Source organism: Rhagoletis pomonella, unplaced genomic scaffold (assembly GCF_013731165.1).
Source record: "Rhagoletis pomonella isolate Grant_MI unplaced genomic scaffold, Rhpom_1.0 Rhpom_scaffold_00003, whole genome shotgun sequence".
In the NCBI taxonomy this organism is placed as follows: Eukaryota; Metazoa; Arthropoda; class Insecta; order Diptera; family Tephritidae; genus Rhagoletis; species Rhagoletis pomonella.
Genome location: NW_023458557.1, coordinates 83,630,259 through 83,644,221, shown reverse-complemented (window position 1 = coordinate 83,644,221; position 13,963 = coordinate 83,630,259). Strand labels below are relative to the sequence as shown.

At 34.2% G+C, this 13,963-nt stretch overlaps 1 protein-coding gene across 1 annotated transcript in view; it reads right to left on the bottom strand.

Annotated features, from left to right (window-relative positions):
- The window catches only part of LOC118735696 (semaphorin-1A), a 620,249-nt gene that overhangs the window by 115,749 nt on the left and 490,537 nt on the right, over window positions 1–13,963 (bottom strand). Inside the window, 1 exon segment of the mRNA XM_036465613.1 lies at window positions 7,960–8,155. Coding sequence (XP_036321506.1) covers window positions 7,960–8,155 — 196 coding nt within the window.

Here is a 13,963-nt window from a genome sequence, read left to right as displayed (position 1 = left end):
CGCCGTAACATGTAATGCTGGAGGTTTGCATACGCATGCAAGGTGGAGTACCATGGTTTTATTTGATTGCGTTAATTCCGAAATTTTCTTTCAAATTTTAAAATGTACTTTATGCAATGTTTGCTGAGTCCAGTAATATAACCTACACCGATCAAAATGTGGTACACACGGGTGGGTCTAGTGTGTCAGTATTTAAGCAGTGACCTATAAGAAAGCGGGGCACTATTTCATTGGGTGCGTTCAGCGCACTCAGCGCTCAGTAAACATGTTCAGTGAGCGCTTTTTGAACTTATTTCTCGGTGCTGTCGCTGTCACTTCAATTGAAGTTTTTCACCTCACACTTTGGAAGGCGCCACTTCGTCACTGCATTTTACTTCACTTTCCAAAATAGGCGCTTGGGTAAAAAATATCGAGATATAAAAATAGCAATATTTTTTCTAGAAAACAATGCATGGATGCGTCGATATTTGAAATGTTGAAATATTGTTCTTCGAAATTTATTTCCAATTATCAAATTTGTATCAAATACGATCTTTTGTAAGATCTTTGTGTGCTCAATTTGATTCGATTTGAATGTAATTTTGTAGTTTGTGAACGAAACCAAGAAAATAAAAAATAAACAATTCTTAGCTTAACAACTCTTTCTCAAATTTACTTCGCTTAGTAACGGATCAATCAAGTCCATCGACCAATTTAGGAGAAACATTTACCCCTCTAGTAGGCCAATTTTGAAAAATTCAGGAAAGGGTGATTTTAGCACGAGAAATTCAAAAATTATAACGGGCTCGCCATATACTTTGACATATTTTCAGCTTTCTCTTACACAATCCCGTCTGCAGATGGTCAAAAATGCAAACTGGGTTTTCATATGTCGGCAAGCCGGTCTGTAGACAGTCTGTGTTCGAAAGCAATTTTCTCCATTTCGAATGGTGACAAAATTATAAAACTTATATCAAAATACGGTGCTTTTAACTACGAAATATACCGAATTTTTGTATATCAAAAAATTTTTCAAAAGAAAAAATTTCTTTAATTACGAAATTACTAAATAGCAAGAAATAATTAATTTTAACCGTGTCTTTCAAAATCTAAAACGGATTGACAAAACGGATTCAAATTTACTTCGCCGTAAGGGTATGATTTTTGTCTAAAGATCGTGCCTTACGAATATAGAAACAAGTTATTATTGGTGCACTAAAAAGGTGTTTAGTTAACGACCGTCTGGAGGCGGTTCAGCCTACTAGAGGGTTAAGAGATACAATTGAAATAGAAAGTTCGAAATTTTTACGAAAGTTTGTCGATTTTTTTTTTAATGTTGTTCAAAGATTAAACCTATTTTCATTTAGTGTTTGTTAAGGAATAAACTATATTTTTATACACAAATAATTGAAATTAAAATATAATAAAATAAATAGTCAAATCTAGTCAATATGTGAGTGTCGTAAAGTTATGATATTTAAGAACATCTCTTTCTTAATTAACGATGACACTGTTTCTATATGAAGCTGATTTCGACATTTTGTTTTTATAAAATTTAGTATCGAAAATATTCGGTCAAAACTTGCCAAGGAATGTGATATAATGGCTCGTTCAAACCTTTTTTCAAAACTTATAAAGGCAAAAACGAGGAGGCGAAGACAAAAAGAGAATAAAAGAATGTCCCGCAGTGAATGATTTTTAAAACGGTATAGTAATTTAATTTTTTAAATTTAAATAAAGCATGAAGACCCCATGGAATAAAGGAGTAGATACAAAATATATAACGGTAAAACTGGCAAATACATAAATATATGAAAGAATGCACTCAGGTGACACCTCTAGCCATTGTGTGTCATAGATTTAAGTTATCGATGGAATTTTTTTTTTCAGCCGACAAAAATCGAAATTTTGTTGAACACTTTTATAAGTTTAATTAGTTTTGAACTTTGTGAAGGCTTTGAAAATTTTGTTAATGTGGTATCTGATATAGATCGACCCATATTTTAAATGGAAATTATTAACAATAAATAAATAAAGATAAGTTGCAAACAGCATCATTTTGAATTTTGCTGCTATTTTTTTGACCGCCACTGTACATGAAGAAAGTAATATATATGGGGCAAAATTCGCCAAGTGTTCTAGGAAAAAAATTGTATGGCAGCATTTTGTTCAAACTTCACCACGTTGTTGCTATGGTTACTGGCAGGGCTGCCAACTTGGCTCAAACCGTGGCATTTTTGGCCCTATTTTATTTCAAATGGCACTTTTGAAAAATAAAAATAATATTTCAATACACTTCTGTGTACTCCTTTGCAGGTAGTTCTTTTTCTCAACTAAAATTTTCTAATTTCTATAGTGTATACAACTGGTTTGTCTTATTTTTGGCCTTGGACTTTTGTTTCTGGCAATGTGTTTCTAATCTTAATGCTAAATGTACCTTTTTCGGCACTTTTTTTTTATTTTTTATTTTTACAGATTTTGGAACGTTTTTATCCTCAATATATATAATATTCATACCTAAGTACATTGGCAGCCCTGGTTACTGGTAAACAATGTGTAAAAGAATGTTTTTAAATTTCAGCCCTTTTGAATATATATTTAGTAAAAGGTCTGAAATTTATTTTTATTCATACGGCTCAATGTATTATTTTTCTGAGTAGGTTTGCCACCTATTAAAAAGTTAAACGATTTTCGCCGTTCGAGAGATACCAAATGAAAGGGCCTGGCCTTCGCATTTACATAAGCTTTCATTTTTTGAATAGGGTTGCCAACTATTTAATAATTACTATCTTCTATAAAAAAGTATAAATAAAAGTCGACTTATTTTTACTACGCTAATCTACTACTACTGAACGGATTTATACGAGATTTTTCTTTAGTACTTTAAATTCCTATATGGTTGCCATCTGTCTAACAAATTATTAGATCCGCCCTGTTCGTTGGATTACAAGTAATTAGGTGTCAAATAAAAGGAATCGACTTTTAGATGTTCAATAATGTATTACTTTTTGAGTAGGGTTGCCACTTTTTAAAAATGATAAGCTCTTCTCCGTTTGTTGGACTAAAAACTGAAGTAACAAGTGAAAGGAGATGGTCTCTGCATGTGCAATAAGTGTTTTTTTTAATTTGTTTGGGGTTGCTACCTCTTTAAAAATTATGTATGTATAATACGCGAGGGCATCTTTTGTTAACGACATTAGATTTGCACAGTTCATTCAATTTAAAAAAATGAGGTGTGAAAGGAAAAGGCTTGACCTTACGATTTGCACTAAGATTTTATTTTTCGAACAGGGTTGCAAGATGTGCGAAAAATTAAAAAAATTGGGCTGTTGGTTAGATTACAAGAAATGAGGTGTCAAATAAAGGGCTTGGCCGCCAGATGTATAATTATTAGGGCGGGCCGATTTGTAGGTGCCCAAAAAAATTAACAGAGGCACATCGCGATTATGATTATTTGGGTCATTTCAGGCATTTTTGCCCAAGACAGCGTAGGCATAAAATGAATTTCGAGCCAGCGATTTTTTCTATAGAGTTTTTTTTTCAAAAAGTGGATCACCTGTTGAAATACCTGTATTTAAAACTAGTTCCAAATGTGTATCTGGGGGTTTTTGGGATCGAGGAATCCATTTCTGGCATTAATTTTTTCTTTTGAGGACCACTACAGGGCGCTTCCGTACTTTTATTTTGGTTTTTAACGCCTTTTTTCCGCAAATCGACAACATTGTCGCGAAAACCCACGAAATTCGACTTTATCATAATGCAACTTTAATTTTTAAACAGCCTAAAATGTTCAGCGTTGAAAATTTTTATTTATTATTTTTTTATTTTTATTTCTTTTTTATTTTAACACAGTATGAAAATGAAAAAGCATGCTGTCACACATGTCTTTTGCCATACAATATGTCGATAAACAATATTACCAACATAATATTAAAAAAAATAAAAATACAATATACCTATTTAAAAATTGAAACATTAGAAATTACTAGACACAAATAAAGGCACGAGCTCAAAAGTTGACGGCGAAAAAAGACGCATAAAAAACTTCAGCGTCAAAGACTCTTAACATACTTCGCCGAAGTTTTTCATAAGCATCTTTTTTTCGCAAAATTTTTTTACGCGCCTTTTTTCGCCGTCAAAACACTAGCGCGCCTTTATTCGTGTGTAGTGACGATATGTTTTTATCTTTTAAGTTGAATTTTTGAATAAAAAAATAAATAAAAAAATAAATTAAAATAAGAAAAAAAAGGTTTTGTAAAAACCCAGAGAACAAATAAAAAAAAAACGAATTTTTTTCGTCCTAAATTGAATAAAATCGATATAAGTTGTGAACATTTAGGCTATTTGAAAATTGAGATTACATTATGAGAAAGTCAAAATTCTTGGTTTTGCGCAACAATGCTGTCGATTTTCGGAAAAAGGCGTTAAAATCCTAAAAAGGCGTTAAAATCCTACAAAAGTACGGAAGCGCCCTCTGGCGGCCCTCAAAAGGAAAAACTAATGCCCCAAATGGATTCCTCGACCCCGAAAACCCCCAGATACACATTTAGAGCTGTTTCATTAGCTGAGCCACTTTTTGAAAGAAAACTACTGGCTTGAAATTCATTTAGCTTGAAATTACCCAAATAACCATAATCGCGATGTGCCTTTGATGCAAAAAATTTGACCCGCCCTAATATTTATATATTATTTTTTAGTAGGGCTGCAACCTGTTTAGTTGAAAAAATTGTCCGACAAGCGACATTTTTATATGCATTCTAATGTAAAATTTTGTAATTTTCCGCTGCATCCGAATACGAAATCAGAACCAAGAAAGTATAACAATTTTTGAGATGTATCCAAATTTCGAGTTTTTGGGATCTGAAAAAAGTGCTCTCACTTAATTGCAAGTTTCTTTGAATGTAGTTGGTGAATTTTGAATTTCTTTTTGCACAAGTAAAGGCTATTAAATTTTCTAAGTTCTTGGCGAATTTCATCCTATATATATATATATGTACATAAGGAATACGGTGTAAAAATCTTGCACGCCAATACTTTTAAGTTAAATCTATGGCTTTTAAGTTAAGGCGTGCGAGTAAATGTGTTAGCTGCCTGTGTACGGTGTCACGGGGCGTGTACGTTACCTACAGAACTACGGGTATATGTATGAACGCGAGTTGTTACTTTGACTTTCTTAGTATATCTTTTTTAAGTTTATATTTAAATACGATTTCGCTTTGGAATCTTATTCTTTAGGCAAAACTGTAGATAATGCATTGTTTGAGATAAGTGTGCCACCATATATGTATGTAATACGCAAAGGCAGTTTTTGTGAATTTGTTTTTTTCTAAATAAAATAAATAAATTTTATGGTTATCAATTTGAATATTTTGCATTCTAATCGGGTATTGCCACCAGCAGAGGAGAACTACACATTCACATAAAGATCCTTTTCATGTTATTACTACACCCACGCACACATATATACATATCTGTATATTACCGTCGTAATGTGCTTTTTTTTCAGACACAATTGTATTTTACGTTAACAGCCGCTTCCTTTACACTCATAAGCATTACAAACTACATACAAGCTGAAATTGCATATGTGAAACATGTCCATGATATGCAGATTTGTGTTCACATTTATTTGGTCATAAATTATCATCAAATCCTAGTCAAGCGAGCAACCGAGGCAACAAAAAAAAAAACGCGTGTATCCGCTGCTACTGTTGCCATTGCAGCGCCAGCCAGCCAGTCAGCGAGGAAGAAAAAACACCAACACCAGGAAATGGAACCGAAATGGCCACAAATCGTTATTGGCCCCATTTGAATGTGATAAAAATATTTATGGCAAATAAAAATTGTGCGAAAAAATAATGTCGTGCACAATAAAATAAAAACAAACATGAAAATAACTTAAGCAAATGTGAAAATAAATTATCTAACAAATAAATATGCAACTAAATATGGCATAGCATAGCGCGCATAGAGCGCTGTCAGTAGTTTCAACTGCTAAAACTAACCTGAAAGTATATTTGATTTTTTTTTTCTATTCGTTTAATCAACCGCACTTTGCCCACTAACCAACCAATATGTTTCCGAAAAGCGTTAGAGCGTTGATCTGCGTAGCAAATTTATCATTGCGGCCAGAAAATATGCGGATGTTAAAAAAAAAAATTTTAAATTTTCATAAAAAAAAGTTAACGGTATACAGCAGTATCCGTGACAAGTTGGTGGCCGGCCATAAGCAGCCCTACAGTGTCTGAATGTAGTGCTGAGCACAAGCAAAAGGGGTTTAGAGATACATACATAGTAGATGAAGAGGACACGCTTGTCGAGTTGGTAGTTGTGCGAGATACATTTATATTTAACTAAAAAAAAAAAGTTAGTTTTGGCTCATGTATGGCTGTCCTAGTGCGCCGGATGATGAATGACAATTTTTATCCGATTCCTGTGCGCTAAAAATTCTCACAAAGCGCGTATCTACTCGCCATAGTAATAGAAAAAGGTAAATCTGAAACACCCAAAAATGAGTGAAAAAGTGGCGAAGAGGGACTGAAAAACTGTATGAAAATAAATAAAAGGACAAAATTTGCAAAACTATAAACAAAACAAAAAGAAAATAAAATAACAAAACAGAGAAGTACCAAAGGTATTGGCCCATTAAAAAGAGGTAACAAACAAGACACAAATTTTAATACCGGAAACAAAGTGAAAATAATGGAGGAAAAACCAAAACCCGGCTAGAAAAAGTAAGCTCACTACAATTCCCCTACTCTAGAGCACAAGAATAATAGCAAAACTATCGGTGGTACACCGACCCACAAAATAGTGCTAACGGCATACGCGAAAAAAAGCTGAGCAGCGAATACTTCCACCAGCCGCGCACAGGACAATAAAGAATGCACAGTTATTGCAACAAAATGGCGCATCAATTTGCAAGAACAGAAGAGCGAAAAGTGTTGCACATAGATGGCGGCGGCGGCGGCGGCGGCGGTGGCGGCACAAACAGCATGAAGCGAACCAAAAACCAAACTCGAACCCTTGAATGGTACATGAATTCGAATACAAACAAAATGCGACTCAGAGGAGTGTGAGAGAGAAAGAAAATTGAAAAACGAAAGCAAAACAAACAAATTGACAACAACGAAGAAGATACGTTATAAAATGAAACGAAATGAAAAGAATAGATAGACAATAGTGGCAACAAATAATAGCAAAAAAAAAAAAGAACAAGAAGAGAGCAACTATCGCTAAATAAAGGCGCACAGGAAAAAAAAAATCAGCGAAAAAATTAACACAACCACTTATGAAGAACACAAGAAAAAAGACCTGGAAAAAAACGTGAAAACCAAAAAAAAAAAAACTTTAACGAAAAAAACATGACGTTGCATACGTTAAAAGCTAACTTGTGAATTGGTTGATAACGTTACGCTGAAAATGGCGTTAGCACAAGGAAGAGTAGAAGGGTTTTGTGTATGTAAAACTAACGACATGGGCAAGCCGGTTAACATGCAGCATTGACGTTTTTTGTGCATATGCGGCGGATACACAATACAACTCTACATTTTTTGTTTGTATGAACTAAGAAAAAAGTAGTATATACAGTTGTGTTCATATTAATAGGAACTGCTTTATTTTGACGGCTGAGTGGAAGATCGGCCTCTAGGCAGCCGGTTTGGAAACGCCCTAACTCAGCAGATGGTTCAGGAGCAACCAAACTCAATGTAAATTCAAAATATCGACAGCAGAAATAGAGCGTTTTCCAATCAAATTCTAACATACCATTGTGTGCCACTCGTTGCTCATCTATAAACTTGATCTTCTTGATCATCCACCAAATTTTCTACGTATTATTGTGTAAAAATTTGTTTAATGTTACTATTAACCTGAACACAACTGTATGTGCGCATATTTGTATGTAGGCCCACAAATAGCCGCGTATATAAGGATAATATACATACAAGTTGGTAGTAGTGATATTTTCATTGTACTTACCAGCAAATACTGACGTTGAATTGTGATGCGGATCGTAGGGACATACCGCTTGGCCGCTTTTGCTCGCCTCTTGGGTATAGTTATTGTCGTTGATTATGTATGTATTGCACATGGGCCGAAATGAATTGGTGCCACATATAAATAAACGACCCGGCGACGTCACCACCATGATGCGAATGTAATTTTGACATGCCTCCTGTTAAATTAAAGGTAAAAAAGAAAGAAGAATGAGTCAACATTTTTTGGCTCTGATACATACGAGGGAATTAACTCAATAAAATGTGAGCATTTAAAATAGAAGAAGAAAAATCGAGAATTTGAAAATGGCAAAACTGTATGTATAAATGGGTGGTGACTGACACCCATGCGAATATAGTTAAATGCAGGTAATAAACCTTAAATTCTTGAAAAAAAATGGAGCTTAGAAAAAATATTGCATATAAGCCAATAAGCACTTATGCACCAAAAATTTTAATAAATATTGTTAATTTTACAGGATTTTATCTTTTATTTGATACATTATAATTCTACATTACACTGAGTATTTGTAATAACTTTTAGAAATAATCATATTTCTTAAATTTCAAAGTCCTTTTAAAAAATCCCGACGTCAGAGTGAAAAATGGAAAACGCAGTTTTACTATATTTTGTTTATATTTTCTTGAATATATGCATTCATTTTTGTGTGTGTAAAATTTATTGTGGCACGGTGTTATCTGTGACTGTTTCATCGAGGATCACAGATAAGCGTATGCTTGTATGCAGCTTAACAGGGCAATTGTGGCAACTGTGTTTCAACTCACCCCAGTCTTTCGAAAGACACAAACCTTTCTGGCAACTATCTGCAAAGCTCTTTACTGTCTTTCGGTTTTTAGCAATAAGTTTATAAATCATATTATATTAAAACATATAATTATACTTGATTTTAAAACAATAAAAACTAATAAAAAAAGCCAAATAGTAAAATAAATAAAATAGAAATAAATCAAAACTAAATATAAATGTTTTAAAAAATTAAGTTAAATTAAAAGAAATATGTTTTTTTTTTATTTTAAAAATATTAACAGCCGGTATCAACAGCAATTTAAATGGACAATATTTTTTCAAATTATTAAAAAAATTAAAATTATTTTTTACTTAAATTACTTTCGTGAAATTGACTGTAAATCTAGAAATTAAATAAGAAAAAGAATAACATTAAATCAAAAAGAAAATAGCACATTGAAATTAAGAAACAATTATTTTTAATTTTAAAACTAAGACTAAAAATTAAAAGAAAATTTAATCAAAAAAGAAACCAAATTAAATAAAAAGTAACAAATCAAATTAAAACAAGAAACTAAACAAAATAAGTTTCTAAAAATTTAGTATAACTAAAAAGTACTTTTCTTTAACTAAAAGATGAAAAATAATTAACTCTAGAAGGGTAAAATTAAATAACTTCCAAAAAATTATATGAAATTAAAAAATATTCTTCTTGTTAAAAGAATAACATCAAAAGTAAAAAACAAAAATAAATTAAGAAGGAAAAAATTAAGTTGAAAAAGAAAAAAATACATAAAATGAACAACCAAATAAAAAATATATAAGATTAAAAAATAAAAATAAAATTAGCTGCCAGCGGACCCGAACTCGTATCTCTCGAATGGCACGCCTGTGCTCTGTTCAAATAGAATACAATTATTTTCTCGCAAAATAGATCATCACGACTAGCGCTGTGTTAGAATAACAAAAGTATCTGGAACTATCTTGCCATCCTTCTTTCATTTGTCTTACGAAAGATTTTTACTATCTTAGCCAGAATTGCCCTATAAGGCTCAAGCTAATTTCATCTGAGAAAAACTTGAGTGTGTATTTTGGCTCATTTTTTTTTTTAATAAATATAAAGCCCGATGTACAAAAAATTTAAGAATATGTACATGTTTATATATTTTTAAATATAATCCAGGTTTTGAGGTATAATTTTGGGCGCAGTTGTTATGATAATTGTCATGCGTTGACATAAGGCTGTAGATCAATAGTACTGTGTCCTGTTTTGAAACATCACAGCGGATCTGTTGGGTTTCAGTTGCTTTTTCCTGATTAATCGCGCCCATAATAATTTGCAGACCTCAAAATCAACTCGTTTAGTCTATAAGTCAACGGTGGGCCAATGCGGCTGCTTGGATAGAAAAATGCGGTTTTTTTTGCATTTATTTTTGCTCATTACAGTACGGCTTTTAAAATCTTTTATTAAAGATACTCACGATATACTTTGATAGGGGCGATACCTGAATGATCTGATAAGGCCAAATATCTTGGAAACTTTGATCAAAGGCTTAATTGGAACTCCTACTTGGACAAAACTTTTAATAAAGTTGCTTTCAGAGTTTAGTGCCCAAAATATTAAAAACAACTGTCATTTAAAAAACTCTTAAGGTTGGTTTCGCTCCCGATAGGATAAATGGAAAATGCAATGGAAATATCAAACGTCACTGCTAAAATAAGTCTGCTTTAGCAGAAAATTTAAAGTAAAACTCTGTGCAAACGAGCCCGTGCCAGATGTGTATATTGGTACACCAATGGGTTAAAGTTAAAAGCAAATATAGGTGACGATTTTTATGCTATTTTATAAATGGTAGAAACTGCATGCGGATGAGTTGGCTAGGAACGATACACACACAAGACTATCTTACCGATGAAGGAGGGGGTGCGAGTGGTTTTTACGACTTGCGGATTTTTCTTGGACACAATAAAAACTTTCGTTTAGTACAACGAGCGCTCGACTAAAGGCAGGTAGGTCATGTCCTATCGCTAAGTTACCATGGCTCAGGTAGAACCGGAAGCGATCAAGGTATCTCCTTAATGTCGACTTCTCAATCGTGTTGCGTGTTTTGAAAGAACACTGCCACAACACCAATTCTTGACACACAACGCTGTTTTTTATAGCTCAGCAGTTACCATTAATATATCGATGGCCAAACATATTGCAAATTTTATTAGCAATTTTTTTTATGTATATAATTCAATTTCGGAAAAAATGTCAGTTATGAATTGTCAATATTTAACCATCGATATGGTGGTATCACAAATTACTACAGTTTGTGGTCTACGAGTACGGCAATCATTTTAATCTGGCCTTAAATAACCTGAGCTAGCTTTAAGTGAAACAATATAACTAATCGAATAATTTTTTGACCATTATTGATTAATAAAAATACTAGATTACTTGGTTATTAAAAAATTAATGACTAATGCCAATGTCTAAACGTTTTAACCACAAATGCGCATGTTTTTTGTTCTTGCTTTTACGGATATTATGCAGGGATAGAGAACGCGTTGACGTTTGGTTTTAGTTCTGCACGAGAACAAAATGTAAGGTGAAGGACGTTTCCGCAAAAGAACCAAAGGGGAACAAAAGTACTAACAGCAGTTTGAACGGGAACAAAATGAGAAAAAAAGGTTCGGGAAATTCTCGGTGTTTAAGCGACTTATGCATATCCCGCATAAACAAAGAACAGCGAACACACACACGCACTTGTATATTGCACTCCCGCCCAAAAACCAAGTGCAGCGAATAAACACACGCACTTGTGCTTACAAATAATTCGTTCGTTCTTCATTGGGTATGCATTTTTTAATGCACTTCTCAACTGCCGCAGAACAAAACCTACTAAAGTAGTTAATTGCTGGCACTCCAAATCATGCTCATCAATCCCGCTTGATGCATCACCACTCCTCCGGAGTGGTTTCAAACAGCCAAAGCCAAGCCGCTACCAGCTGTGGGGGCTCTGTATGACTTTCAGCATACAGAGGTGGTACAAGAGCTACCATTGGCCACCGCGCCTACCCAATTTTTGAACCTAAATAAATAACCGATGCTCAACAAACCCGCTTGATGCATCACCACTCCTCCGGAGTGGTTTTTAAACAGCAAAAGCCGAGCCGCTACCAGCTGTTGGGGCTCTGCATGACTTACAACCATGCAGAGGTGATAACTGATGGTTATCATTGGCTCCGACGCCTACCCAAACATTTTTGATTTAATACATTATTATGCAAATAAATTCATCCTGGTCCTGCCCTCACACTGAGTTAATCACTCGGGAAAGTTCTCGATAAGGCCAAAATGAGAACAAATCTCGCAAGAACGTTGTCAATAAGAACAGTATGAGAACGCAACTTTTGGGAACGTTTCCATTGAAAACAACATAAGAACGAATGTATCGAAAACGTTTTCAGGCAGAATCAAATAAGAACAAAACTGTGGTTTGCTAGAGAAAACATCGAGAACAAAAGTTCTAAGATCTCAACGTTAGGAATGAGAGGAGTGTCTGCATTTTGGGGTGGAAAATCGTTTCAGTTAATTCTAAGCTAGAGGAAAGCTGGCTCAATTCAATTTTCTTATCGTTTATCATTAGGGTGAGCTGTCCATTTATGGCAAAATTTTTCATTTCCTATACAAGAAAAGTTCGTGTCTTTCGTTCTGCACGAAAGTTCGTTTCGTTGCAAGAAAAGTTCGTCGACTTAATTTGCACAATTATCTTTCAGTTAATATTCAAACATTTCAAACTAATGTAGCGCTATGAGTAAAATTTTGTTCTCGCTTCCATTCTTACCGAATAGTTCAGAGAAGACTTGTTCCTGTTTCGTTCTCTCTCAGAACGTTCCTGAGACTTAAGTCTCCAAATTGTTCTTCGAGAGAAGGTACCTTACACTTTTTTTCCGTTCTGTTCATTGCCAGAACGTTCCGGACAATTTGGTTTCCATTTTGTTCTCTTGAAAATGTTCACCAAAATTTTGTTCGCATTTTGTCCGCTTTGGGAACGTTTCCCAGGATTTTGTTCTTGTGTAATTCCCGTTGTCAACGTTCTCAGCAGCACTAATGTTCACATAGAAGAGAAGCGAACCGATTTGGTGGGAATACTTAAATCGAAATAGTATGAATTTCAGAAATTTTTTATTTTTTTTTTTTCATTTCATTTATTTTACGTTACGAATTCGATGACTTGCATTGAAATGACTTACTGACTGACAATACGTCCATCACAGTATCGGAAGCATTATTGTTCTACATAACCCCATACAAAGCATATCAGAGATGCTGGGTTTTTTGCAGCGTTTTATTTTGTCATCACTGATTGACCGTGCGAAAATTTTTTCTCCTCCAAAAAAAAACACAAATAAATAAAATAAAAGGAAATGAAATTGCCTGAGCCTCACCCAAAATGTTCACGAGGCTGTGACGCTATTTTTCATAATTTTTTTACGCTGCGTTTTTTTATACATTTTTACGCATTTTTCCAGCGCAAAAAATCCGCGCACTTTCGTATTTACTACTTACATATTTACTTTCAATTGCATTTTGTCACAATTGTACTGCGGGCTGCGTTTTCACTTTGCTATTCATTGCGTGTGCGTGTAATGGGCGCGGAAAGGTCAAATGTCGGCCATATTGTTTTTACGCTCGGGTTTACCCACAAACACCTATACATACATATGCAAACCCAAAAGGCATACCCGCACGTAATCGCAATGCTTGCTAGCAGTGGTGGTTATGTGACTTTTTCCACCATCATCGCCACTTGACTACATCACGCGAATCAGCAAAAATATACAATACAATGTGAACCACAGCACGCATACATACAACGTCATCAGCACCATCATTGTCGCGAACAGCTTCAGTAGTGTGCAATCAGCAATAGCCAACTGCTAGGCTGACAGGGAGGCTACAACAGCCATTTCGACGCAAAGTTTGTTCGGACGCTCTTCTTCCGAATTTTTCAACTCCCAAAACTTCATTGTTCTTTGTTGCAAACATTATTGCGTGTGGGTGTTAAGCTCTCTTTATCGGTGTATTTCTGTGTAAGTGCTTGCGGGAGTATTTCACCACCAAGCATTTGTTAAGTCCTTCGAAATGGTCTTGAATACAAAATATTCAAGCTGCTTATGCCGCCCCCGGCTATTTTGAGTATCTGATATTCACTCGTGAAATTACTTAGTTTATACAACACATATGAAA